Below are 25,764 nucleotides of genomic sequence, written 5' to 3'. Positions count from 1 at the left end.
TTCTAATCCTTTACATGCTACAGTCTATCAAACAATTCTAACATAAATGAGACAATTAGAAAACAACTCATTCACTGTGACCTTGTAAGGTCACTGTATCTCGTGATCTTAATTTTCCTCTTTTGCAAAATGAAGGCATCAGACTATAGAATCACTAATGTCCTTTTCAGTATGATCATTCTATCTTCTAATGCCCTGTAACAGTAGCATAGAATCATAAATTCAAAGCTGGAAGGGACCATAGAGACAGTCTAGTCCAACCTCTTATTTTGGAGATGAGGAAATTAAGGCCTAGAAAAAGTAAGCAAACTTTTCTTAAGTCGTATAAGTACCAAATGACAAAGCTGGCATCTAAAAGCAAATTTTTGATTCCAAATACAACATGTTTTTTTTCCTGTTCACTGCTATATGCTGCTTTGTAACATTCAGTGTTCTATATCCCTTTCCATTTTAAATGTTCTATGATAATATAAGAAAACAATTCTTTGTCAAGCAAGCATATAACATATGAACAGAAGAGTGTTATGTGCCACAGGGCACATAAGTAGTATTCTATTAGTGCATATCATATTTATACATCATATGGCATGTTTTAGGAATTTATAATGTGAGTGGAGAGATAAGACTCAAATGTAGAAACCTGTTATGGGCAAAATGTGTCTAGATTAAGACATAAGGGAATGTGACTAATTCAAAATATTACTTGATAAATGTATTTAGAAGGGAAATTAAGTGAGACACCATATGGCATATACAATGAAGGAGGAAAAGGATTTAGAGAAGAGGAAGGCATTTGGTATCACATAACTTACTGTTCCAGGAAAGCCAGGAGGACCAGGGGGCCCAGGAGGACCAGCTTCACCCTGAAGAACAAAGAGAATGAAGCCATCATTCACAGAGAAAACCTTTTATTATCTATTTTATTATTAATATGGACAGAGAAAAGTATTCTTGTTAGCACAATCAAAAGATTTATAGAAGGCATTGGTATGGCCTTTGGAGAAGTTCTATTCTAGTTGTAGGACAAGATATTCATACATGGTGATAACGGTAATTCATGTTCATATATGGCAAATACATTAGAAAATTTTGGGGAAAAGTATTATGGGAGATCTTAAGAGGGAAACTCAATACCAGAAGAGAAATTTAGAAAGGCTTGTGGAGAAGTCTGCATTCAAAATGAATGTTAAATAAAGATAAGGAGTTCAATAAGTCAAAGGAGAAAGGGAATGTATATTTAGAATAGGGATAAATATGAGCAGAAGAGCATGTAGATTTGACAGCATAATGCAAGGGGCAGCAGGAAATGGGAGGGAGTGATAACTGAAAGCATGAACCCCTTCACTTGAAGGATCATGTTTTTTTTTTTCTTTTCTCTATATCCTTGAAGCTTAGCACAGTTCCAGGCATGAAATAAGTAATAAATGTTGTTGAGTGAATCTAGTGTATGTGGGACATAAGGTGTATACAGAATAATGTAAAGGAACACTGGAAAGGGAGGGTGATACCCACTTAGATTTTAAATATTAGACTGATGGGTAGAGGGCTTTTACTAAATGACTGGATTTCTACTTAATAAAGAAGGAGAAAAATTAATTGGAGTGGTTTGAATGGAGATGTAGAATATTTCTAATGGGGAATATGTAATAATACAGATGACTGATAATGAGGGCTTATATAGGTTCTGTTAATAGGAATTTTTCTTAAAGGATGAGACTATGAGTGTTTCTGTTGATCCTACAGACAAATGGCATCTTATGTATACAATGGAATATGAATTTAGTTGTTATGAATAAATTACCAACTGTGGTTATGATAACATTTGTCCTTGAAAAGATGGTTAACTCTAATGAGTAAATGTAACATGACAGGCTAGGCAAGGTATACAAATCTTATTTTAGTAGTAGATTCTGAGCAGTGAGAAATTTCCGTGCTCATTATTCCCAAAGGGTTACACCTTGCTTTATTTAAAGATGAATTTTAGAATTTTGCTGCAGGTACCAACAGCTCGAGGGAAGCAATAAAAGAGGGTTTATTATCCAAAGCTTTTGAGTGCTAGAAATGAGTTTTCTATTTCAAATGATATTTCTGAAAAATCCATGAGCAAGAAGTATTCTATAACATGGTTTGTGAAAGTCTTCTTTCCTATACTGCTATCTATTTTTAGGCAACATTCTTTCTAAAGGGCAGTCCTCTGTAAAGGAGGAAGAAAACTGGATGGGGGAGATAGGAGAGAAAAGCGAGTTAGGTATTGGGTGAAGCTAATGAGAGGATGAAAGGCAAGAGGGGAAGGCAGAAAGATACAGAGACCTGAAATGGATAGAGAAAAGAAACAGATAGGAAGAAAGTGACAAGATAAAAACAAAGAGAAGACAAAAGCAAAGAGATGACGAAAAATGCAGAAAAGTGAAGACAAAGGCAAAGGAAAGAAAAATAAGACAGAAACAGGGTGATAGAAAGAAAAAGAAAAGATGACAAAATGACAGAGAATATGAAAAGTACAGTAAGAAAAAGGAGAAACAAAGGTAAAGAAAAAAGAAGAAAGTGATAGAGAATAAGAATATTTGAGAAAGGAAAAAGAGGAATAAAAAGAATGATCAAAGAAGAAGAAATGAAGAGAAAAGAGGGAAAAGAGAACAGTAAAGAATGATACCTCTATCATTCTTAGAGGTAGAAATAAAAAAAATAAGTGGAAGAGAAAAAAAAGAAAGGCGTGAAAAAGGAGGGAAGGCAAAGATAGCTAAGACAAACTTCAAGTCTAGAAAAAAATGGCAGTATTCAGAAGGAAAAAGAGTAACTGTATCTTCCTGTCTTTTGTCCTGGTTGGGGATGGAGGGTGTCAAAATTTTAGAAAGTTGGTCAGAACTGAAGGAACAATTGAGTTATATGGTAGGAGGACTAGATATCACATTGCACAAAAATTTCTGAATGTTTGGTTCTAAAGAAGAAAAGACTTGGAATGCTGATACTGAACCATTATCCATTTATCATTCATTATGTAATTAATAGTTATTGATTAATTAATTCTTTGAGTCTAAGCATTCAATTAATTGCAAATCCATCTAAGAATTAAGCCTAGGTATTGATTAGTAATGAAGACTGAACCAGGTACTAAGGAATGAATAGAAAGGAATAAAAGAAAATTAACCAAATAGATTAGCAAAGTCTGTTACAAGATTTACTTATATTATTAAAATGGTAGAAATTGTCTAATAGAAAAAAAATCCATCCATATTAGAATCCTTGAATCAGAATTTTATTTTTAATTGATGACAACAGAAATAGAAGAAAGTCCATTCATCTCCTTCCTTTCTTTCAGACTGTCAGCTTTCATGTCCTATTGGTATCTATAATTTCATGGTTTCCAAAGTTCCTGAAAATAAGAAAACAAAACAAAACAAAACAAAGCAGTCTTACCTTATTACCTCTGTCACCTTTCAGTCCAGGGAGCCCCAGGCCACCTTTTTCACCCTAACATACAACAACAACAAAAAATAATAAATGTCATTGCTACATAGGAAAGTAATATATATGCCAGAATGTATTGTCTTTTATGAGACTTCTGCATTGTCTTCTGTCTAGTTTATAGTCAAAACCTGATCTCATTTGATTTTATTAAGGAGGAAGTGTAAGCAATGACCTTTCTTTGTATAAAATGGGAGATGATTAAACAAAAAATAATAGATTTCTAATTGTGGTGCAATTTCTATGTGTCATCTGAGGTAAGGGTCAGTGAATCTCTCTGGGATTCAATTCTTCTTATTTACAAACTAAGGCAAATGAACAAGATTTTTTTTTTACCAGTTTAGGTAAACCGAAGAGTATTTGAATACATTATTATATCTAAAATAAGTCCAGAAATATGGGCTAAAGAAAAAAAAAAAACACTGTCAATCAACAAATCCAACACATTTGTGGTGTCAGTTATGAGCAAAGCAATGAGGATACAATCATAAAGACAAAACAATACCTACCCTTATAATTTCCTAAAAAGATACATCATGCTACAAAGATCAGTAAACACAAAACTAAATTTGGAGCAGAAAAGAATATCAATAATTAAGGGTCCTGAGGAAGGTTTCCAGAATGCAGAGTTATCTCAAACGGAAAAGTCACAGAGATAAGAAAAGGAATGATGAATGTGGGAAAGATTTGCTTTGAGTGAGATGTAGGAGTTTTTGAGGGCATTGATGGGACATGAAACATAAGTTAGCACAGAGTCAGATTGTACTGGGATTTAAATATGCTACAACATGCAGAGAGATTTTGGAACAAGAAGGCTTACACAAGTTTACATTTCTAAAATAATTTAAAGATTATAGAGGCTTTCCTTATAAAGACTTAGGCAATGCAGTGGTCATGATGTTAATCAGGGGTTCTCAATCCACGGCCTGTGGGCCAGATGCGGCCTGCCAGGTTATGGTAAATGGGCTGAGGGGCGGAGACAGAATGTGAGTTTTTGTTTTTACTATAGTCTGGCCTCCCACAGTCTGAGGGATGGTGAACTGGCCCCCTATTTAAAAAGTTTGAGGACCACTGATTAATTTTACAGATGAAAAGAACTGAGGTTCATGGAAACAAAGGGATTGTCCAGGATCACCTGCTACTCAGTCAGAAGCACTCTGAAAACCCATTTTTACTGACTCCAATCCCAGAATTCTTTCCACAAATAACAACAACATTGCAAATAATTTACTCTTTATGTGTATTATGTATTTCCTCTTCAAACTGCAATTGGAAAGATTCATTTTCCTCATTAGCCTGCAGGAAATACTACAATTATAACAAGATGGATAAACAGACACTGTTCTATTATTTCTCATTGAGGATTGTTATAAACAGCAAGTGAGTAGTATTGTTCTTTACCTAGGAAAACCAAGAAGAACTAAAGTTTCATTTTTGTCAACTGACAGCAAATATAGTCAGAACAACAATAAACCTTAACTAGAGATAGGCAATGTCTGTAGACATTACTCTAATACTCCTGAAACAGATGTCTGAGAACCCACAACTACAATTAACCTTTGTTTTCATCTAGTTCAACTCCTTTAGTTTACCAAGAAGAAAACTGGATGGCACAGGGGTTCAATTACTTACCCAAAGTCACCTAGTGAATTAGTGGCAAAGCCAGACTAGAAACATCATCTCTTCACTCCAGTTCTCTCTTTCAATAATATTACTTTGTCTCTCGTGAAAGATCTTATGTAACAGATTCCCTAAATGTGAGATTTTGGCTATAGGAAGATATTCTTTCTTTCTTGTAAATTGAATTCCTAGATTAGGGTTTTGCTTACCCTATCAATATAAAATATCACCAGTTTTATATTTGAGTACACCAGATGTCCACATAGCCATAGCTGTTCGGAATCATTAATGCTATATATAACTCCACAAAAAGTACCAATAGTTCTTTTAGATGATGGTCTTGGTTTTATGATGTGGTAGCTATGTTAGTGATTGCCCAATGCAATGAGTGAATTAAGAGAGCCAGAAAGATAGAGATAAAGAGAGATAGAGACAAACATAGAGACAGAGACAGAGAGAAAGAAAATGAATGAAAATGGATGATCAATGAATACAGACTATGAGGATTAGGAACAGAATATTATGAAGAGAATGTAAGAGAAGCGAGGAATCATCATGTGAATGCTTTAATTTCATGTTTAAAATTAAAATAAAGAAAAATAAACAAATGTAGCTCCTCTGATCCAGTTTTGGGTTGGCAGTAGGTCCAGGGTGACAGGGCAGAAAGGTTAATGATCATGGGTCTTTGGCCAGTCTCCAGGAATCAATGTAAGTATTAGGGGATGTATGATTTTTACCATGAAAAGGCAAGAAAAAATATGTGCAGAGGAAAGTGACCAGACTAGTCACAGAACTTAAAATATGACAAATATTAAGCGTTAAAGGAACTGAGTCTATTTAGCTTGGAGAACAGAAGATTTGAATGGGTCAGAGTATGATAGATGGTTTTTAAGCAGCATAATTCTCAAGTTGTCATTTTAAAGCAGAATTAAACTTTTCAATCTGGCCTCAGGAAAGAAACTTAGAAATAGTAAAAAAGTTGTATTATAACGAAGTAGATTTTAACTCAATATGTGAAAAAATACCCAATAAATTAGAATTACCCCCAGATAGAATAAATTCTCTTCAAGTTTAGTAAATTCCCCATCTATGAATAATGATAGTAATGATGAATAATATTAATGATAATAAGCATGTTAAATGTTGATAAAGTACTATATGTATGCATATACACACATATGCTTGTGTGTACATGTGTATACATAGATCTATATATGTGCATTTGTGTGTTTACATGTATATAAACACATATATGTATATATTAGATGTGTATACACGTAGGGTATATATATATATATATATATATATATATATATATATATATATATACTTACATAGGGAGGTGTGTATGTATATATCAGTATGCATGTATATATTAGATCTATATGTTAGAGTTAGGGTATATATACATATATTAATATATTGTACATGCATTTATATTGCATATGTTCATGTACATATATATATAGAAAAAGAGAACATGTATGTGTCTATGTGTGTGTACACACACAACACACACATACACATCCCAAATACATCCCTTGATCCTTAAAACAACACTGCAAAGATGGATGCTATTATTATGACCCTTTTACTATGAGAAAAGTAAAGTAAAGAACAGGCACGTTAAATAATTTGACCAAGGTCACACAGTCTGAAAGTGTCTGAAGCAGTATTTGAATTTAAATCTGCTTGACTTCAGATGAAGTACTCTCATGACTGTACCACCTTTGATTCCTTTGAAATTTTCAAGGAAAACAAATGGATGAGCTTTTTCCCCAGAATACTAAAGAGATTATTCATGCTTCAGGTAAAGATTAGCCTTGATGACTTCTGAGGTACCTTGCAAGTGACATTTTTCTGATTTTCATTTTATAATTCTCCCTTCTATAACTATAAGGATAATATCATTAAATACTCACATGTTGACCCCTGGGCATGATAAATTTCCCTTGAACATCATAATGATTTTCTTGGAATGAAGCTCTAGAATAATATATATGCTTCCTCAGGTTAGATAATTTAGAGGTTGAAGTGACTTTCAGGACAAATAAACTATCCTAATCTGAAGGTACTTACCTCATCTCCCTTTTCTCCTCTTAGTCCTTGAAGTCCTGGGGATCCTGGAAGCCCCATTTCCCCCTGGTAAAACACAACACAATATTATGGAGTTGGGGGATTCATAAAAGGCCCTAAATTTCCACTCCATTCTACATTATTACTTAGTCATTGAAGAGGAAAGGAAAGTATAAGGAGACTATATAGTAAATTCAAACGAGTGATCTATATTTTCTGTTGTTTGTGTTAGTTGTTTTTTGAGTCTTTGCAACCCCATTTGGGGTTTTCTTGGCAAAAATACTGTGGTAGTTTGCCATTTTTTTCCTTCAGCTAATTTTATAGATGAGGAAATGGAGAAACAGGATTAAGTGACTTGCCTGTGCTCATACAGCCAATAAGTACATGATGCCAAATTTGAACTCAGAAGAGGAGTCTTCTTGACTCCAGATCTGACACTTTGTCCACTGGTACCACCTAGCTGCCTCACATGTTTTCCACATTTCACTAAAACTGTTTTATACCGGGCTTTTTGTTGGACTAGCACTTTAAAGTTCATAAAGAATTTCTATTATTGTATTTTCCAAGTGAATTTTCAGAACAATTCTGTGTTGAAGGGACTATTATCTTCATTTTATAGATGATGGAACTGAGATTGAGTGATTCAAATGAACTGTTTTCATGGAAGAAATATGTAACAAAATAGTTGGACACACTAATTGGTTGAAAACTATAGATTTGCAGAAAGGCTTCATCTCAAAGACAACTAAAAAGAAACTTAATTTAGACATGAGCTAAAAGTGATAGAAAGGAAAAAAAAGAATGAGAGAAAAAATACTTGGACCAAAGCAGGAAAGAGTACTCTTAATTTGGGGGGAGCGGGGTTTAAACACTCAGAGATCAAAAAGGGAAATGATTATTAAATTGATAGAGAACAGGTCATGAAGAAAAGAAAGTATGATGTGGACTCTTCATGTTCTTAGAGAATACATTTGAATTTATCTAGGTGCCCAGAAGGAATGACAGAGATGGAAATGGGCTCAGAAGAGGAAGTGAGACCTCCATGAATTTCAGTGAGGGGTGAAAAGTTATACCAAATCCTCATACTTTTAAGTGCTCATATTTCGCTGTATTTCTAAAGTTGGAAACACTATTCCTTGGAAGGAAGCCTACCAAAAACAACCCATTGTTCAGCTAACGTGAGGTGTATGGTTTTAACTGCAAATAGGGTAAAAGAGATAGCAATGGGGAATGGAATGAACTAACAGAATGAGGTTAATATTGATTTACTCTACTCACCTTCTCACCAGGCATGCCCACTAGACCTTGCTCCCCAAGTTCACCCTGAAAACAGAATGGTACAAAATCTCAATTACTCAATGTTCCATATAAGTACAATAGAATAGAATCTCATTTAATTGCTATTCAAGTAACCAAGTTTCCATTCAAGAAATTTTCAGGGCTTGCAAGTCTCAAAACCAAAATATCTGAGAATAATAATATTTATAAAGTGACTTAAAGTTCTCAAAGTGCTTTATATACATTGCACTTCTTTGTGCCTCATAACCTCGATGATCAATAGAGATAATTCATTATTATTTCATTTATTATATATTTGATGTTATTTTATTATACTGTGTAATTTGTTGATTATATAATTGTAACATAATTTTGCTAAAATGTATTCTATACTGTGTTTAATTTTATGTATTTATTATTTGTTATTCATTTTATACTATTTTATGTATATATATATAAATATAAACATATTCACATATATAGCATATGCATATGTATAACTGTATACACCTTAAGTATAATACTGCAAATATTAAAATTATCATTTTACAGGTGAGAAAACTGAGGTTTAAAATGTTTGGCTTATGATCCCACAGCTAGAGAGTATCAGATGCATTATTTTTTTCAAATTCATCATTCTATCCAATATATCATACTGCCTGTCCTGAATTTAGTTTTGCTCAGCAATGACTTTAATTTGGTATTCCAGGGAATGTTAAACTTCAAAAATTCCCAGTCTACAGTGATGTCTTCCCATAACATAAATGATTTTAAGAAATCACACTAGCAAGATTTGACAAAAAAAATGATTACAGAAAACTAGGGCCATTCCACACTTTTGTCAAAAGTAAAATTTATGAGACATAAATCTAACTTATTTTTTTCATTCCTATCTTCCTCCACAAAAAGAATGGGGAGGAAGAAACATTTTAAGTTTTGTTTTTTTTTTTTTGAAATCAAAAATTATTCTGTAATGAAAAAATCTATCTAGCCCTAATTTTCAATTGAGGAAAAAAAAATTAATGGAACTTCTTAACCTAGAAAACAGGCAGTATATAGTGTCATTTCATGGAGTTCCTAGTGAAATATCCAACAGATATTTCCAACAAATAATGTATGCTAGTTGGATCATAAAATTTATATTTTACATTTTCAAAAAATTGAATCACAGATGTTTTGCAAAAATATCCAGTAGTGTGCAACAGCGGAGAGGAATGCATTTGTAGTCAGAGGACCTGGGTTCAAACCACAGTTCTATTGCTTTACCAGTGTAACTTTAGACAAATCACTTTACTCCATTAGGTTTTAATTTTTTCATTTGTAAATTAAATGGCTAGATGATCATTGTCCTTCCTAACTCTAAATTTATGATTCCATTATCACTAATTGTGTCATCTGTGGGATTTATTCCTACCAACTAGGGTCATAAACCAACTATGGCTTAGGAAGAAAGTTGGCTCAAATACCCAAAAGGTAAATGACTTACCTGTGATTACATAGATAGTAAGAGTCAGAAGATCTGACACAAATCCTAGCATTCTAACCACTAGCCTAAAGCAGCTTTTCATAATATGTTACTGAAGGCAAAAATAATATTTGAAATCTATCATATAGTTTACAAAAAAAAGCTTCCTTTTAAAATATTTTACTTCTTTGTGACAATCAAGACAAGGAGGAGTCAAGACAAGGAGGGGGAAAAGGAACTGAAGAAATCCAGTCAATTTCTAAGTATGTCTGATTTTGTATAAATATATGTTGCCACCAGAACCTCTGACTGCAAAATGGCTGCCTGAAGAACAGATGGCTTCTGCATATTATCCAGGCTCCTAGGGAATCACTATAGGAAAAGCAGCGCCTGCTATTATCCTGCCACCTTTTACTTTTATGCTTTAAACATTGTTCCAAGCAATCTGTGAGTTGCTCTCCAAATCCCTCTGGTGGCTTCAGGTTAACACTCACGTCTGTAAGACCAACATACACACATTTTGGCAGATTTTTACGGAGAAAGCCTTTGAGGACAGTTGCTGGAAATTAGTCCCAAAAACATAAGGCTACCTAATTTAAGAGAGATCAGAGAGTTGGCTATCGGGTGCTGGTAAGCCACCTCAAGTCATGAAGGCCTTCTACATGGAAGAGTTTCAAATTAGAGTGCTGGAGGTGATGTTCACACCAATGAAATTTCACTCCTCATGTGAAAGAAGTCAGACAATGAGGATGGAATGGCTAGCCTATGAAAATAAGGAGATTCTTTTTACTCTTTAAATAGAGACTAGGATGACTGATAAGGATTGGACTAAATGATCATTCCTAAGATTCTAAGAATTGATCCAACTTACTAGAAAGGTGAGTTTCTATTAAATCATAACTAATTTGTTTCTTAACCTAGAATTATTTAATTTCCTCTCTTAGATGGACCTTGTTTAACTGTATGTTGAAAAAAAATTTCCAATATTGATGCAAGAGGACAGGATAAATGATTATCATCATAATATTGCCAAGGAAAAATATTGAAATATTATGTAAAATTATAATAAGAACAATACTTTAATATTATTGTTATTACTATTGTCAGCTGTCTAATGAATGTCCCCATTTTAATAACTTAGAACTTTCCTAGAGCTTTTGGATCTCCTATATATGTAATGTCTTTTCATATAGGAAGCAGAGTTATTCTCTTGTTGAAGTTAAAAACAAATGCATTTCTTTCTCTTCTCTGAAGTCTATTCATTTCTTTTGTTTTTTATATCACAGCCATTTTTAGATAAACCTCTTGCAATCTTCCTTTGTAAAATAAAAACAATGATAATTAGTGAATATGAACAATTTTATGGATAGTCAAAAATTAAATTAAAAAAAAAGCCTAGGGCGTAGTGATAGAGGCCTATCTGAAGCATAAAGTGACACTGGTCTTGATAAATGCTGAAATTTTCTTGGCCACAGCAATTCACAAAGACCATTCCTCTCGTCAAGAGACCAGGTTTCATTCCATGATGTTGGAAGGGACAACCATCTGGATGACATCCTAAATCATGGATGTTTGGAATAACTAATTCCAAGATTACATTTTTGACATAACCTTTGTACAGTTTATGATTAATGTGGAAGAATTCATTTCAACTACCTGTTTGCCTACCAGTGCTCTTCAAAAGTAGCATAAGGTTATATTTTTGAACATTGTAGGTTCTCCCTTTCTGGAGGAGTTCAAGCAAAAGATGGGTGGCCACTAATAGTTTCTGGTAAAGTAGATACTTACTTTTAACCTAGGGGTTAGATTGTCAAAGGACAACTAGTTGGTTCAATGGATGGAGTTCTAAGCCTGGACTGAAGAAGACTCCAAGAGTTCCTGAGTTCAAATCTGGTCTTACACACTTACTAGCTATGTGAACCAGGGCAAGTCACTTAACCCTGTTTGCTTTTGTAAAATGAACTAGAGAAAAATGGCAAAACACTCCAATATCTTAGCCAAGAAATCCCCTAAATGGAGTCATAAAGAGTTGGACATAATTGAAAAACTACTGAACAATATAGATTGTAGTCACATCCTATATAGTAGGAATAATTAAATCCCCAATTGCTTGTGCTATTTGAATTTATACTATATATTTCCATCTTTTACATAATTCTAACTTCAAATACTATGAATTTGAATGCATGCAACCATTCACACTATTTATTCACACTACTTAGAATCCAACTGTAGATCAGCTAGATCAATTCCTTTGGTTTAATAGGGAATACAATGAAAGCCCAGAGAAAGAAAATCACTTGCCTATGACTGTCTTCTAACTTCCCAAATAATGATTATTCCTTTCTATAACAATGAGTATTTCAATTTCTAAGTTCAAGAGGCAGCCTTGATTTTACTGAAATACTATGAGAATCATAATCCAGGAGGAAGCAAAGAGCAATAATCATTTATATAATATCTATCATGTGCTCAACACTCGATTAAGTCTTTTACAAACATTATCTCATAATTATCCCTGTAAACTATAGTGACCTCCATTTTACAGTTGAGGAAACTCAGGCAAACAAAAGTTTGCCAGGGTAACACAGCAAGTAAGCTCAGGTCTTCTCCACTCCAGGTCCAGTTTTTTGTATAGCATTTCACTCACTACCTCCATTAGATTGTAAAATTATTATTATTATTATTATTATTATTATTATTATTTGCCTCAAATATTATTTCCTTGAGGGCAGGGATTGTCCTCTGGTTTTTTTGTACCTCTGGAACTTGGCACAATACTTGGCATATAATAAGAGCTTCATAAATGTTTATTGATTGATTAATAATGAGAGAAAATATGGAAGGAGGCAGTGAATGGCATTCATGTGTCTGACTCTTTATCCTCCTTTGTTCCGAACTACCTTTTTATGTATACACTTATACACAGACTAGATACTTTCACTCATACCAAAGAAATGCCTCAAAGTCTTGATGAAACAAGGCTAGTCTACCTGTAGCAGCTGGAAAATAATAAAACAGGAGACAGAATGATGTCAGAAACTAAATCTTTGATTTGCTCTGCTAGCCAGAGAAACTACAGTCAACTAATGGAGGGGCAGACGTAATTGATAGAAAAGATAGATAAAGGGAGAAAAATTTCATACCCTAGGTCCAGGATTTCCAGGCAAACCATATTCTCCTCTTTCTCCTGGCTCTCCCTGTAAGGAACACAAAATGTAATTAGCAGAAAGAGCCAGAACTCTCTTACCTCTGTACAGAATGTCATTTGTCATCTGAGAAGACTGGATTCCATGTGATATTGTAATTGTAAGCAATTCAATTCACCAAATATTTATTAAGAATTTAGAATATGCTATGCTCAAAATAAAAAATATACAACAGTCATAAGCTGCTTTCAGGTTTTCAAAGTGCTTTTGGTACAATTTGATCTTCATTCCAACTGAATGAGAAAAGTATTAGAGATGTAAGTATGAGGAGTAAGATCCAAAGACTCTGTCTCCAGATTCTAATTCTAATACTCTGTCATGTTGTGTGTCATGTTGTCTCCTCCATTATATTGTGAACTTGCAAAAAATGATTTTTTTTTATCTTTGTATCTCCAAAGTAACTGACACATAATTAAATCTTAATAAATGGTTCTTAACTGACTGAGCTCTATCAATTGATAGTTATTCAATAAATGCTAAAAAATGTCACATATCACCAAGTACAAGAAGGACTCTAAGTTCAGTGCTGGGAATTCATACATTTCCTGACCTCAAGGAAATTATATAAAAAGATTAGACATCATGTCTTTCTAGGGAACCACAATATTATACTCCATTAGAATGGTTACAAACTGTTCTAGAGATTATTGATTGTTTTGAGGCACTGAATTCTTATGTAACTTTTATGAGATATGTGAGATTATATGAATATCAGAGTGAAATATACATCAAAATACATTTGCATTCTTAAAGAGTTTACAATTTTCAAGACATATAAAAAATAAGAGAAATTGCAATACTAAAAACAAACAACAAAAGTACAAAATGAGAGTTACAATATACTATGAGTTTTAAGGAAGGGACAATAATTTCTAATGATGGGAAAGGGGATAAGTTATTATCGCCTATAGTCCCCCTATTAGGAATTAGGAGAGATCATGAAAGTGGAGTCATTTCAGAATCAGCTACACTCAGAGAAGGAACACTGGGAAATGAGTGTGAACTGTTTGCATTCTTGTTTTTCTTCTCAGTTTATTTTTATCTTCGGAATCCAATTCTTCTTATGCAACAAGAGAATTATTCAGACCTACAAACATATTGCATCTAAGATATACTATAGTATATTTAACATGTATAAGACTGCCTGCCATCTAGGGGAGAGGGTGGAGGGAAGGAAGGGAAAAGTTAGAACAGAAGTGAATTCAAGGGATAATGTAAAAAATTACCCAGGCATATGTACTGTCAATAAAAAGTTAAAATTAAAAAAAGGAAAGAAAGAAAGTGGAGTAATTTAAGCTCTACCTTAAAGGATGATTAGAATTTATGTAGATCCAAGGTAATGGATCAATTTAGAGAAAAGTGTAAAACAAGGCACAGAGATCAGAGAGAATGTGTTTTCTAGAACAAAAATAGTTTATAGTCTTTTGCTTTGTTTGAACATTAGAAAATGGGCATGAAATGATGTGAGAAAACCTAAAAGACTAAACTGGAGTTAAAGGTGCTGAATGTCAGGTTATAAAGTTTGGAGGGGAGAGGAAGAGAGACGGAGAGACAGAGAGACAGAGAGAGACAGAGAGAGACAGAGAGAGACAGAGAGAGACAGAGAGAGACAGAGAGAGAGAGAGAGAGACAGAGAGACAGAGAGACAGAGAGACAGAGAGAGAGAGAGAGAGAGAGAGAGAGAGAGAGAGAGAGAGAGAGAGAGAGAGAGAGAGGAGACAGACAGAGACAGAGAGACAGAGACAGAGACAGACAGACAAAGAGAAAGAGAGAGAGAAAGAGAGAGAGAGAGAGAGAGAGAGAGAGAGAGAGAGAGAGAGAGAGAGAGAGAAAGAGAGAGAGAGAGAAAAGAAGAGAAGAGGAGAGGAGAAGAGAAAGAAGAGAGAGAGAGAGAGAGAGAGAGAGAGAGAGAGAGAGAGAGAGAGAGAGAGAGAGAGAATGCTGCTTAAAGAAGTTCCATAAATTAGAAGATGCCTACAGTGTCTTGCAATACAGTGACCCTAAACTTAGACAATTTGATAAGGAATGTAGATACAAAATTTGTATACAAAAGTAGCATTAATTAGCACAAATACATCAATTAACAATAGATCAAGGGATAGTGCAATAGTTAAGAAGTATTGGTCAAAACCATTTGATACCAGCTAAGAAATAGAGTGTTGGATCAGTAGAATAGATTAGATACACACAACATAATAATCAATGCCTATAATAATCTAATGATTGATAAACCCTCAAACACTAGTTTCTGGGATAATAATTCACTATTTCACAAAAATTGCTGGGAAAAGTGGAAAATAATGTCAGAAATTTAGCATAGATCTCGGCATACCTCATACCAAACAAAATAAAATGAAAATGGGTGCATGATTTGGGCATAAAAGGTGATAAGCAAAGTAGGAGAGTAAAGGATAATTTAACCTTTCAGATCTTTGGAGAAGGGAGGAATTTATAACTAAAGAAGAACTTGTGAACATTATGAAATGCAAAATGAACAACTTTTATTATATTAAATTAAAAAGGTTTTGCATAAACAAAACCAACCAAAATTGGGATTAAAAGGGAAATGCAAAGCTAGGAAAGAAATTTACAGCCAGTATTTCTGATGAAGGGCTCAGTTTTAAAATATATAAAGAACTATGAAACATTTTTAAAAATACAAGTTTTTCCCCAATTGATAAATGGTCAAATGATATGAACAGAAAATTTTCCGATTTAGAAATCAAAGCCATGTATAGTCCTATGAAAAAATGCTCTAACTCACTGTTGATTAAAGAAATGCAAAATAAAACAATACTGAGATACCATCTCACACTTCTCAGATTGGCTAACATGACAGGAAAAGTTGAGAAATGTTGGAGGGGATGTGGGAAAATGGGATATTAATGCATTGTTGGTGTTGTGAAATGAAAGAGTAATTTGGAACTATGTCCAAAGGACTATAAAACTGTGCATACCTTTTAACCTATTATTATTAAATTGGGGAATTGTTGAACAAGTTGTGGTACATGAAGGTAATGGAATATTATTGTTCTATAAAAATGATGAACAAGATGATTTTAGAAAGGCCTGGAAAGATTTACATGAACTGTTGCTGAGTGAAACAAGTGGAACCATTGTATACAATAGCAGCAAGAATGTACAATGATCAACTATGAAAATTAGATTCTTCTCAGTGTTTCAGTGATCCAAGGCAATCTCAATAAACTTTGAATAGAAAATGCTATATGCATCCAGAAAAGGAACTATGGAGACTGAATGTAACACATAATACATAATATTATTAATATTATACATATACATATACATTATGTACTATATATAATATAGATGCATAATATATTATTGTAGTATTGTATATTATATTTGCATTATATATAATATATATGTATTATACATATACTTTAATATTCATATTACACATAATATACATAAGTATACTTATTTTTTTTTATTTTTTCCTCTCCCTTTCTTTGAGGTTTTTATCTTTTGTGATTTTTCTCTCCCAACATGTATCATCAAGCAATGTATATTAAAAATAAGTAAATAATTTTTTTTAAAAGCAATCACTTGTAATTGTGAGTGCTTAACATAGTATTCGGCACATAATAAGTGCTTGCTGACTTGATTTAACCAAATGTAAAATGTAATTCATCTCAGCGATATAAAGTGGAGGAAAACACATAGTAATTCAAAACCTCAAAGTAGTAGCAGAATAATTTGTAACCATTCTCATACTACATGCAATTGTGACACCCTAAACAGATATAATGCATTATTTCCTATATTAGAGTTTAAGTTCCTTGAGGGTGAGAAGTTTGTGAATTCCTATCATTAATAGAAATTTATTACATATAGTAGATATTTATTAAATGTTTTGCATATGTATTAAGCATCCATTGTCAGACTGAGTCAAAAGAATTTGCCTAAAGTAACAGAGGGTCCTCAAGTTCACCAGCTGACCAAAAAACATCTTAAAATCATATAATAAAATTCAAAAGGAAGTTAGGACCTCAGTTTATATGCTCTGCCTTCCCCTAACAGAATGTGAGCTTCTTTTAAATAGGGGACTAGTCTGTTTGCTTACTGCTTGTCACAGTGCTTAGCACAAAGTAAATACTGAAACAATCCTCTTTCATTCATTCAACTCTTTGTAATAAAAAATATCTAAGACTAATAATTATCAACACCTCAGGACACAAGGATGCATAGTACTTTTTAGTTTCTCAAACTCATTCACCTTTATTTTCTTATTAAAAGCTGTGAAACAGGCAAAAAAGTACCATTCTCTTCACTTTACAAATGAGGAAACTGAGGCTCAAAGAAAGCAAGTTTCTCAGTATCACATGGGCAATAAATGGCAAAGCCAGAATTTGAATCCAAGTCTTCACTCTAAATCCAGTTCCATTTCTTTTTTATTAATTTTCCTCAGTTATTTAATATTTTATTTATTTTTAAAACTTTAGATTCTCTCCCTTCCTCACTTGCCACTCTTCCCCCCCCCACTCCCTAAAGAGAAGGCTCCAGTCTTTTCTACATTATATGACACTTAATACTTTAATATAAAGTCTTCTGGAAGAGGAGATTACTCTGAGAAAGGCAAAAAGGATTCATTACTAGAGAAATATTAGGACACAGATTATTAACTGTAAGTACCTGAGTTTTTACTATATTGAAAAATATTTCAATATAAATGGTTTCCTTTATAATACTTTGTATTTTATTTTATGCATTAATAACATTCTGAGAAGGATCTCATAGGTCAAATTGACAAAGAAATCTATTTTCCTATAAAGGTAAAGAACATTTATATGAAGGGAATTCTTACCTGATGGGAACATGTGTACCTTAAATTACTAGCTACAAGATTATGGCCAAATCGCTTTACCTCTGAGACTCAGTTTCCTCATCTGTCAAATGAGGGTGATAATACTTGCATGATTTACCTCACAGGGTAGGATTAGAAAAAAAAATTACACAAACCTTAAAGACACTATAGAAATATAACTTTGTCTTTTCATCAACATTAATGTTTACAATACCAATAAGAACCACAGTGATACATTGCTATGAGACTGAGTAAAGCAGGAATTTGAGGGAAATAGCATTTGTGTGGTCTCTGAGCTGACAATGTCAGGAGCCATCACATTGAATTTGTTATTCTGTCTCTATCTGGAAAAGCAAGAGTTACCCAAGCATCCTGAAGCATAAAACATTCCTCTCACTCCTCTCCCTTGATGTGCTAAACATTGTTTAAAAAAAGCTATTGGGAAAATTGATTCTTCCACAAACCAGCTCAGGGGCGTGAAATGTTTATAGTCCTGGGGAAATCTTTTATTATTTTCTTTTATCTAGCTCTGTCTTTTTCCAAACTATAAGGAGTCCCAGATGGTAATAACAATAATGCATGCATCTACTGCTTAAGGGTTCTTTATGTAGAGAAAGATGGCCTGGGTTCAAAGATTGACTCTATCACTTGACCCTGAATGAGTGATCTTTCTGAGATTCTGTTCTACTATCTATAATATGGACCTAATAATACCATTACCAATTACTTCACAGGGTTGGTAGGAAAACTAAATGAAGTAATAAATATGAAAGGTTTACTGTATATACACAAATAATTGAAGTCTTCTTGACCGTTATCACCCCTCTTCACCACATCTTATACAATCATCCTTCAGGATTTCAAGAACTTCTGATTTCATCAATGTGAGGATATTCCCACCCATTTCTCTCTATCTATGAGAGGTAATATTTTAGAAGAATTGTGGCCCTCCCTCTAATTTATTCCTGGACAATTGACCCACTAGTGATAAATCTCTCCAAATAAGGTTTTGGTGATCTGGAAGGCTTATACTTTATAAAGACTAGTTTCTCTATGAGCTAATCAGTAGTTCTAGTTTTAATTTTATATTATATTATATTATATTAAGTGAACTCTTATATTATATAGTATATATATTAAGTGAACTCTTTGATTCATGCTTTAAATTGTAAAGAATGGATATTTTCCCCAGGCATTGGAAATAGTTCAAATATTTATTGTTATGATCTCAAATGAATTACCTTTCTCAAACATTAAGTTTTATTACTAGAGGCTAGTCTTCAGAAAATAAATGTGGTGGGCTGCAAATCCACCAAAGCATTTATTAAATACTGACTGTGTGCTAGGTGCTATGCTAAGCATAATGATTATGTACTAAAATTGTGGAAGGGTCATAGTGTGTATGTCTCTTCTTCAAGAACCAGCTTGACTAAGTTCAAAGAAGTCTTTTTTCAAGTTAGTTGGCAAGGAAATTATTTTTAATGCTATATTTAAAGCTCTAAAACATCAGTTACTAATAAATAGAAGTAAAACACCTTTGTACCAGTGAAATCACATATAATAGGAAAAAAGAGAGGAAAAAGAGGAAGAAAATAATAGTGGTAATGTATGATTAATAATAGTAATTCTATGAGCAGAAATTGCATATATACATGTACAAGTATATACATAAAATACACATGTATATTAGTATATATATATTAATATATATGTATATTAGTGATAGTATTACTGACAGCATTATTAAAGTAAAGCAGTGATATACTGCTGGATGTTTAATTAAGAATCAGATTAGCTCAGCTTCCATGGCTAAAACCAAAACCACCAATTCCAAACACCACTCCCCACTCTGACCTCCCCACCGTCATGAACAGTTGGAAAAACTGATGTTGGTAATGTCCATAAACTAATTCCTCTTTCTTTCTGAGTATAATCCTGATAGACTTAATCCTTTAATCAAATCAAAAGTGTAAGAAACTACAAGCTGACAAGATAACCCTTATCACAGCTTTCTGATGATGAATTTATTTGGTAATGAATAATGATGATAGTAGCCCTTTTTTGGAATTTCAATTTTGGACATACCAGATTTAAATTTATTATTTGATACCAACCTTAGGTCCTTGCAATCCAGGAAGTCCATTTGTCCCATCTTTACCAGGAGAACCCTTTTTACCAAAAGAACAATAGATTAGAAATATGAATATTAAAATAATTTCAATCTAGAAAGTTGCTTTGTAATTTAGATACTGCAAAGTCTGTATTGTCTGGGATTAATTAATTTCTTCACAAATCTCTGCTTTTTGAAATCTTCTAAAGCCTAACTCAGAGACTATTAGTTCGATGAAACTTTCCCTGGGTATCCACACATGGAACTGATCACTCTGTCTCAACTTATTTAACATCACTTTTATTATTTCCTTTGACTTTATCATATTATGTGTCATTCATCAAAACAAAAATAGACTATATATAATAAGTGGTATAGAGGTGACATGATACATTGGCCATAGTACCATACTTGGTGTCAGGAATATCTGAGTTTTGATTTTACTTCTGATAATGAGGAAGTTTCCTATGAAGGAATAGGAATGATATAAAGAAGATTATGAATGTAAGGTCCTATAGGTTATTGATGGAAAAGACTATTAATTCATAGGAGAGAACGTTGAAGAAAATAAAAGCCAACATAAAGCTCATTGACTTAGATGTCTATAAATACATACAGAGAGGCTGATAAGAGATCTTAATGCAAGGAAGTACAATGGACCCATTTATATAGATAATTTGTGATTGGTTGTGGGTTATGATCAAACTATGACAATGGGAAAATGCATTGCATTCAAAAGAGAAAAGGTTAGAAAAATGAGATATGATAGTATAATATTGCTATGGGAAAAAACGCACAAGTTAAAATGTGGAAATGTAGAAAGAACTATATTAGGCTGAGGAATAATGGAGCAGCAAAAGTATTGGAGTAGCACACTCGAGACTACCTAGTCTGAAGGAAGGAAAAAATGCTGACTATGGGAAAGAGCTCATAAATTTGTCAAGAACTCATGGAAAATGGGAGATTTTAACTGATCAAATAATTATGAGGGTTCTCTTTCTAAGAAGTGCAGAGCAGCAACTCCTGAGAAATCAGATTTCAGTGGAATAATAAAAAGATTAAGTAGTCCAATATTCTACAAAGAAAGATATAAAATTCACATGGAAAGAAAGATGAAATCTTCTCATGATTAAAATTCTGATGACAAAATCATTAAGGATTCAAAGGAAGAATAAAAGGAGGATATTTCTAATGAGATGATTGTGGATATACAAGGAATTACTAAAACAAGACAGAATTTTAAAAGATATAGATAGAAGACAGAATCAAGAACAGCTAACACAGGAGTAATATAAAAGTGTCATTGTCTTATAAGAATGTGAGCAATATTAACACCTAAAAGGAAATAGCATTTAGGTTTGATTCTAAGAATGAAAACAAACATTTTAAAATATATATTTTAAACAAGTGAAAAATTAAAGAAGGAGCAAAACTACTTTTAAGGACAAAACTATCAATTTTCAGATCAATCAGCATACATTTATAAAATACCTACTAATATGCCAGATTCTGTATATACAAAGACAAAAACTTTTTTATCTTCAATGTCTTCAATGAGGTGATACTCAATTAAGAAAGGTAAAATATAATATACATATATATATATTTATATATGTACACACATTTATAATATGTATATATGTATCAAATTTATGTATGTATATATATATATATATATATATAAAGTTAATAAAAAGTAAGGATGGGCACTGACAGCTGAGGGTAGAAAGTAATGAAGGAAGTGCTACTTGAATGGAATCATAGAGGAAACAAGGGATTCTAAAAGGCAAGGAGGGCGGTAACGAGGATGGAGTACATTCCAGGCAAGGGGGCAAATATACAGTGATAGATGGCATGTCATGAATGAGGAACAACAAGAAAGTCAATTTGGTTATATTATCAAGTGAGAATAATGTGCAATGAAGGCTGAAAAGTCAGCTTAAGTTAGATTAAGAAGAATTTTAAATAAAAAAAATTGGGGAAGTTTATATTTTAACTTAGAGGCAATAGAAAGCAAATGAATTTCAGTATTTAAGGGCGTTACATGGTCAGACATTCACTTCATTAAAATCATTTTGATAGCTGTGGAGAGGATAAATTTGAAAGGGAAAAAAACTTGAGGCAGGGAAACTACTAAGGAAGATATTAGTATAGTCTAGTTAAGAATGGAAAGTATTTGAATTAAATTATTGACTGTGTGAGTAATGAAGGGAGATCTCATGAGAAATATTGAGGAGGTAAGATACTGAAAATTCTTGAATATGTGGAGTGAGTGAGAATGAAGAATGGAAGATGATCTTGAGGTTGGAAAAATGGGTAAAAAAAGGATGGCTGTGCTCTCTATAGAAATAGGAAAGTAAAAAAAAAATAGGTGATTTGGGAGAAAATATAATGAATTCTGCTTTCCATAGGTTGACTTTGAAACGACTAAAGTATTATCAAAATTGAAATATCTATTAGGAGATTGTAGATCTGGAACTCACTTGAATGACTTGAGTTTGACAAATACATATTAGAGTCATATGCATGGAAATTATCATTAAACTAGTGTCCAATCATGAGATCCAAATTGAAATAGTGGATTGAATAGAGAAAGAAAAGAGAATAGACAAGGGCTGTCATACAGCCTTAAGTTATAATTAAGAAAGCAACAAATCGATAAAAGGATAGCAAACAAAGACCATGGAGGAGTGAGCAGTAAAATAGGAGAAGAACCAGAAGAAAGAAAACCTAGAGAAGAGGTAATATGCAGCAGGAGAGTGTGTCCCAGATGCTGTAGAGAGGCCAAAAAATAGCAAAGCTTAGCTTGCAGATAACACAAAACTGAAAGGAATAGAAAACATGTTGTATTAAGGTCATAACCTAAATATATCTTAACATTTCCAAAAATAGCTAGTGCATGATAGACATAAATATCTATAAATGTTTATAGAAATGATAGGTTAGAATGTGAGACCCAGTCTGAGAATAAGAATTCTAATTAGGTTAAAATTAAAGATCTATGCTTGGGTTAAAAATTATCAACTTCACAAGTGTGTGGAAGAGTACTTACTGGTTGTCCAGGTTGACCAGGTTTTCCAGAGAAGCCAATCTCTCCAGGGAGGCCCTAGGTGAGGAAACCCATAGAAAGAAGCTGTTAGTTCAGCATTGTTGCCAAGAAGATAGAAAAGATCTATAACTAGCCCATCACACAATTTGAATTCTTCTTATATGATCTACAGCTTAGAAAGTTTCTCAGAATTTAATCATTTTTTTCATACAGAAGAGGACTATTTTTCCTGATATCTTTCATATGGCAGTTCATGAATCCACAAAATCCTAGTTTCGAAAAGTATCTCAGAAAGTATCTAGTTCAATTTATTCCAGAAAAGAAACTTCCTCTACAAAATAGTATTTATCTAAGATCTGCCTTAAAACATCTAATGAATGGAGAACCTTTTGACTCAGCCCATGCTTATAATTTGTAATAATAGCTTTATTCCTTATCTCTACAAGTAATTTTTCACATGATGTATCTTTTCTTTTTCACAAACAAAAAGGGCCTTGCAAATGGACAGACCTGAAAGCAAACAAACATATTAGGTCTCAAGCAATTTACCACAAATTCATAGGTGCCTTACTTCACCATACATGGGAACTTGTACTAGTCCTGACAACAGTATATATATGCATATATATATATGTGTGTGTGTGTGTGTGTGTGTGTGTGTGTGTGTGTTTAGTTGATAGCCTCATATCATTTGATTAAAGTAGCAGGTTCTCAGAAAGGGGATGAGAATATCTTTCTTACATGGCCTTTCCATTTAAAATAACTGATGGTGAACACTGATATATTTCTAAACAGATTAAATTATGCTTCATATTGTTTATATTACTCCCAACCCAAAATGTGATAAATACATAAATAAATGAATTTGGAAATAAAACAAAGTCAATCTTACTGGGGGGCCAACTGGCCCAGGTGGTCCTGGGACACCAGGAGATCCTTGAGAACCCTGTAAGGAAAACAGAAAAATGGGCTGATACATCAAAAATGGTGGAAGGGAGGAATAGAAATTTCCCTATAAATTAAAACTTGCAATCATCTTTGGTTTAAAGGCATTGGAGAGGAAATCCAACCCAAATTGCATATGAATAGGAATGTTCTCTATAATACAATCATAATGATACTTATTTGGAACATATATCGATTTCTAGTATCACTATTATGAGAGCCCTTTATACTAAGGCAGTTATAATCCTCTAATATTTTAGTAAATAGCCTTCATAAGATGCTGTGCAATAAAGAATAAAAGAAAAAGTGAGAAAAAAAAGAAAAAAGGAGGAAGGGAAGGAAGAAGGGAAGGAAGGAAAGAAAGAGGGAAGGAATGAAGGAAGGAAGGGAAGGAAGGAAAGAAGGAAGGAAAGAAGGAAGGAAGGGAAGGAAGGAAAGAAGGAAGGAAAGAAGGAAGGAAAGAAGGAAGGAAGGCAGGGAGTTATCTCCAGATCTGTAATCTTCTAATAGATATTTCAATTTGGATCTTCCAACCTGTAGGCTATTTTTCAGTAGTATTAGTAAAGCTCATAGTCTCTCTTTTCCCCCTCATCCCATTATCACTATTCATTGTTGACAATATCAATCACTAGTATCTCCCTAATTAAATCAATTTTTAAAATTATGCATATAGTTTATACATGCTTATTTGTATATGGAAATGCTTTTTCCTTTATAAAATATAAGCTCACTGAGATCAGGGATTAGTTTGCTTTTTTTCTTGCATCATGAATACCTAGTATATTTTCCATTGTATAATATGTGCCTAATAAGTATTAGTAGGTTGACTGACAACTTGAGCACAAATTTTCTTTTTAACTTTTCATATCTTTAGAGACATCTTTCTTTGTCTTATTATTACTATGCTTCAGACCTAATCCATTTCTTGGAATTGTATTTCTTCCAAGGTCTAGAATTCTGAGACTCCATTCTAGGTTACAACCACTTTGTTCAAAGTCCAGTTTTCCCATTCTCACTCACTAATGATAAACTTAATGTTCACCTCCATTTCTTGATATACTGTCCAACATTTGCCACCATAAATCATCTTGCCCCTATATTTACTACTTTAATATACCAGTAGAGACTATCCAATATGTCTTTTGCTCCTCCTTCCATTAGTTCTATCCTATTAATATTTATCCCTGGGTACACTCCTTTATTTATTAATTTTAGTTCCTATTCTAGTTGTGCTGAATAACACAAAAATAAGCTGATTTCTTCAGCAAAAAAAGACCCTCTAATTTATAACCTTATTTGAGGTCTCATCTCTACTTAATCCACAAACCTTTTCTGCTAAATAGGTGATCCTTTAAGAAATATTTCAATTTCTCACTTAGGCAGTCTCCCTTCAAAGTTGATTTCACAGCCTTCCATTCAGGAGTAATGTGTTTTTGATACATTAAAAACTATATTAATTATTTCAATTATATTTCCTAATTTCCCTTCAGGAAGCAATAGACTCTTTCATAAAAACCTTCATGCCTCAAGAAGAATTATACCAACTTTCTGTATTCACAATGGCTCTCTTTTACTACCTCTACTCAGAACTTAACTAAACACATTTGCATGTGTGTGTGTATGTGTGTGTGTATGCATGTGCATGCACATCTAAGTACTTAAACATTAAGAGTATTAACTAACTGTGAGTTCTTAAATCATATGTGATAGAGAGAAAAA

At 33.0% G+C, this 25,764-nt stretch overlaps 1 protein-coding gene across 2 annotated transcripts in view; it reads right to left on the bottom strand.

The window, feature by feature from the left end:
* The window catches only part of COL22A1 (collagen type XXII alpha 1 chain), a 578,696-nt gene that overhangs the window by 165,722 nt on the left and 387,210 nt on the right, over nucleotides 1–25,764 (bottom strand). For both annotated transcript variants that reach the window (XM_074264749.1, XM_074264757.1), the window contains 8 exons: nucleotides 23,993–24,046; nucleotides 23,104–23,157; nucleotides 20,056–20,109; nucleotides 13,051–13,104; nucleotides 8,440–8,484; nucleotides 7,165–7,227; nucleotides 3,418–3,471; nucleotides 813–863 (listed from right to left, as the gene is read on the bottom strand). In XM_074264749.1, coding sequence (XP_074120850.1) covers nucleotides 813–863; nucleotides 3,418–3,471; nucleotides 7,165–7,227; nucleotides 8,440–8,484; nucleotides 13,051–13,104; nucleotides 20,056–20,109; nucleotides 23,104–23,157; nucleotides 23,993–24,046 — 429 coding nt within the window. The remainder of the gene's footprint in view (nucleotides 1–812; nucleotides 864–3,417; nucleotides 3,472–7,164; nucleotides 7,228–8,439; nucleotides 8,485–13,050; nucleotides 13,105–20,055; nucleotides 20,110–23,103; nucleotides 23,158–23,992; nucleotides 24,047–25,764) is intronic.

This window comes from Sminthopsis crassicaudata, chromosome 1, assembly GCF_048593235.1.
Source record: "Sminthopsis crassicaudata isolate SCR6 chromosome 1, ASM4859323v1, whole genome shotgun sequence".
Taxonomy (NCBI): Eukaryota; Metazoa; Chordata; class Mammalia; order Dasyuromorphia; family Dasyuridae; genus Sminthopsis; species Sminthopsis crassicaudata.
Note: the sequence above shows the minus strand (reverse complement) of the source record. Positions and strands in the feature narration are given on the sequence as shown.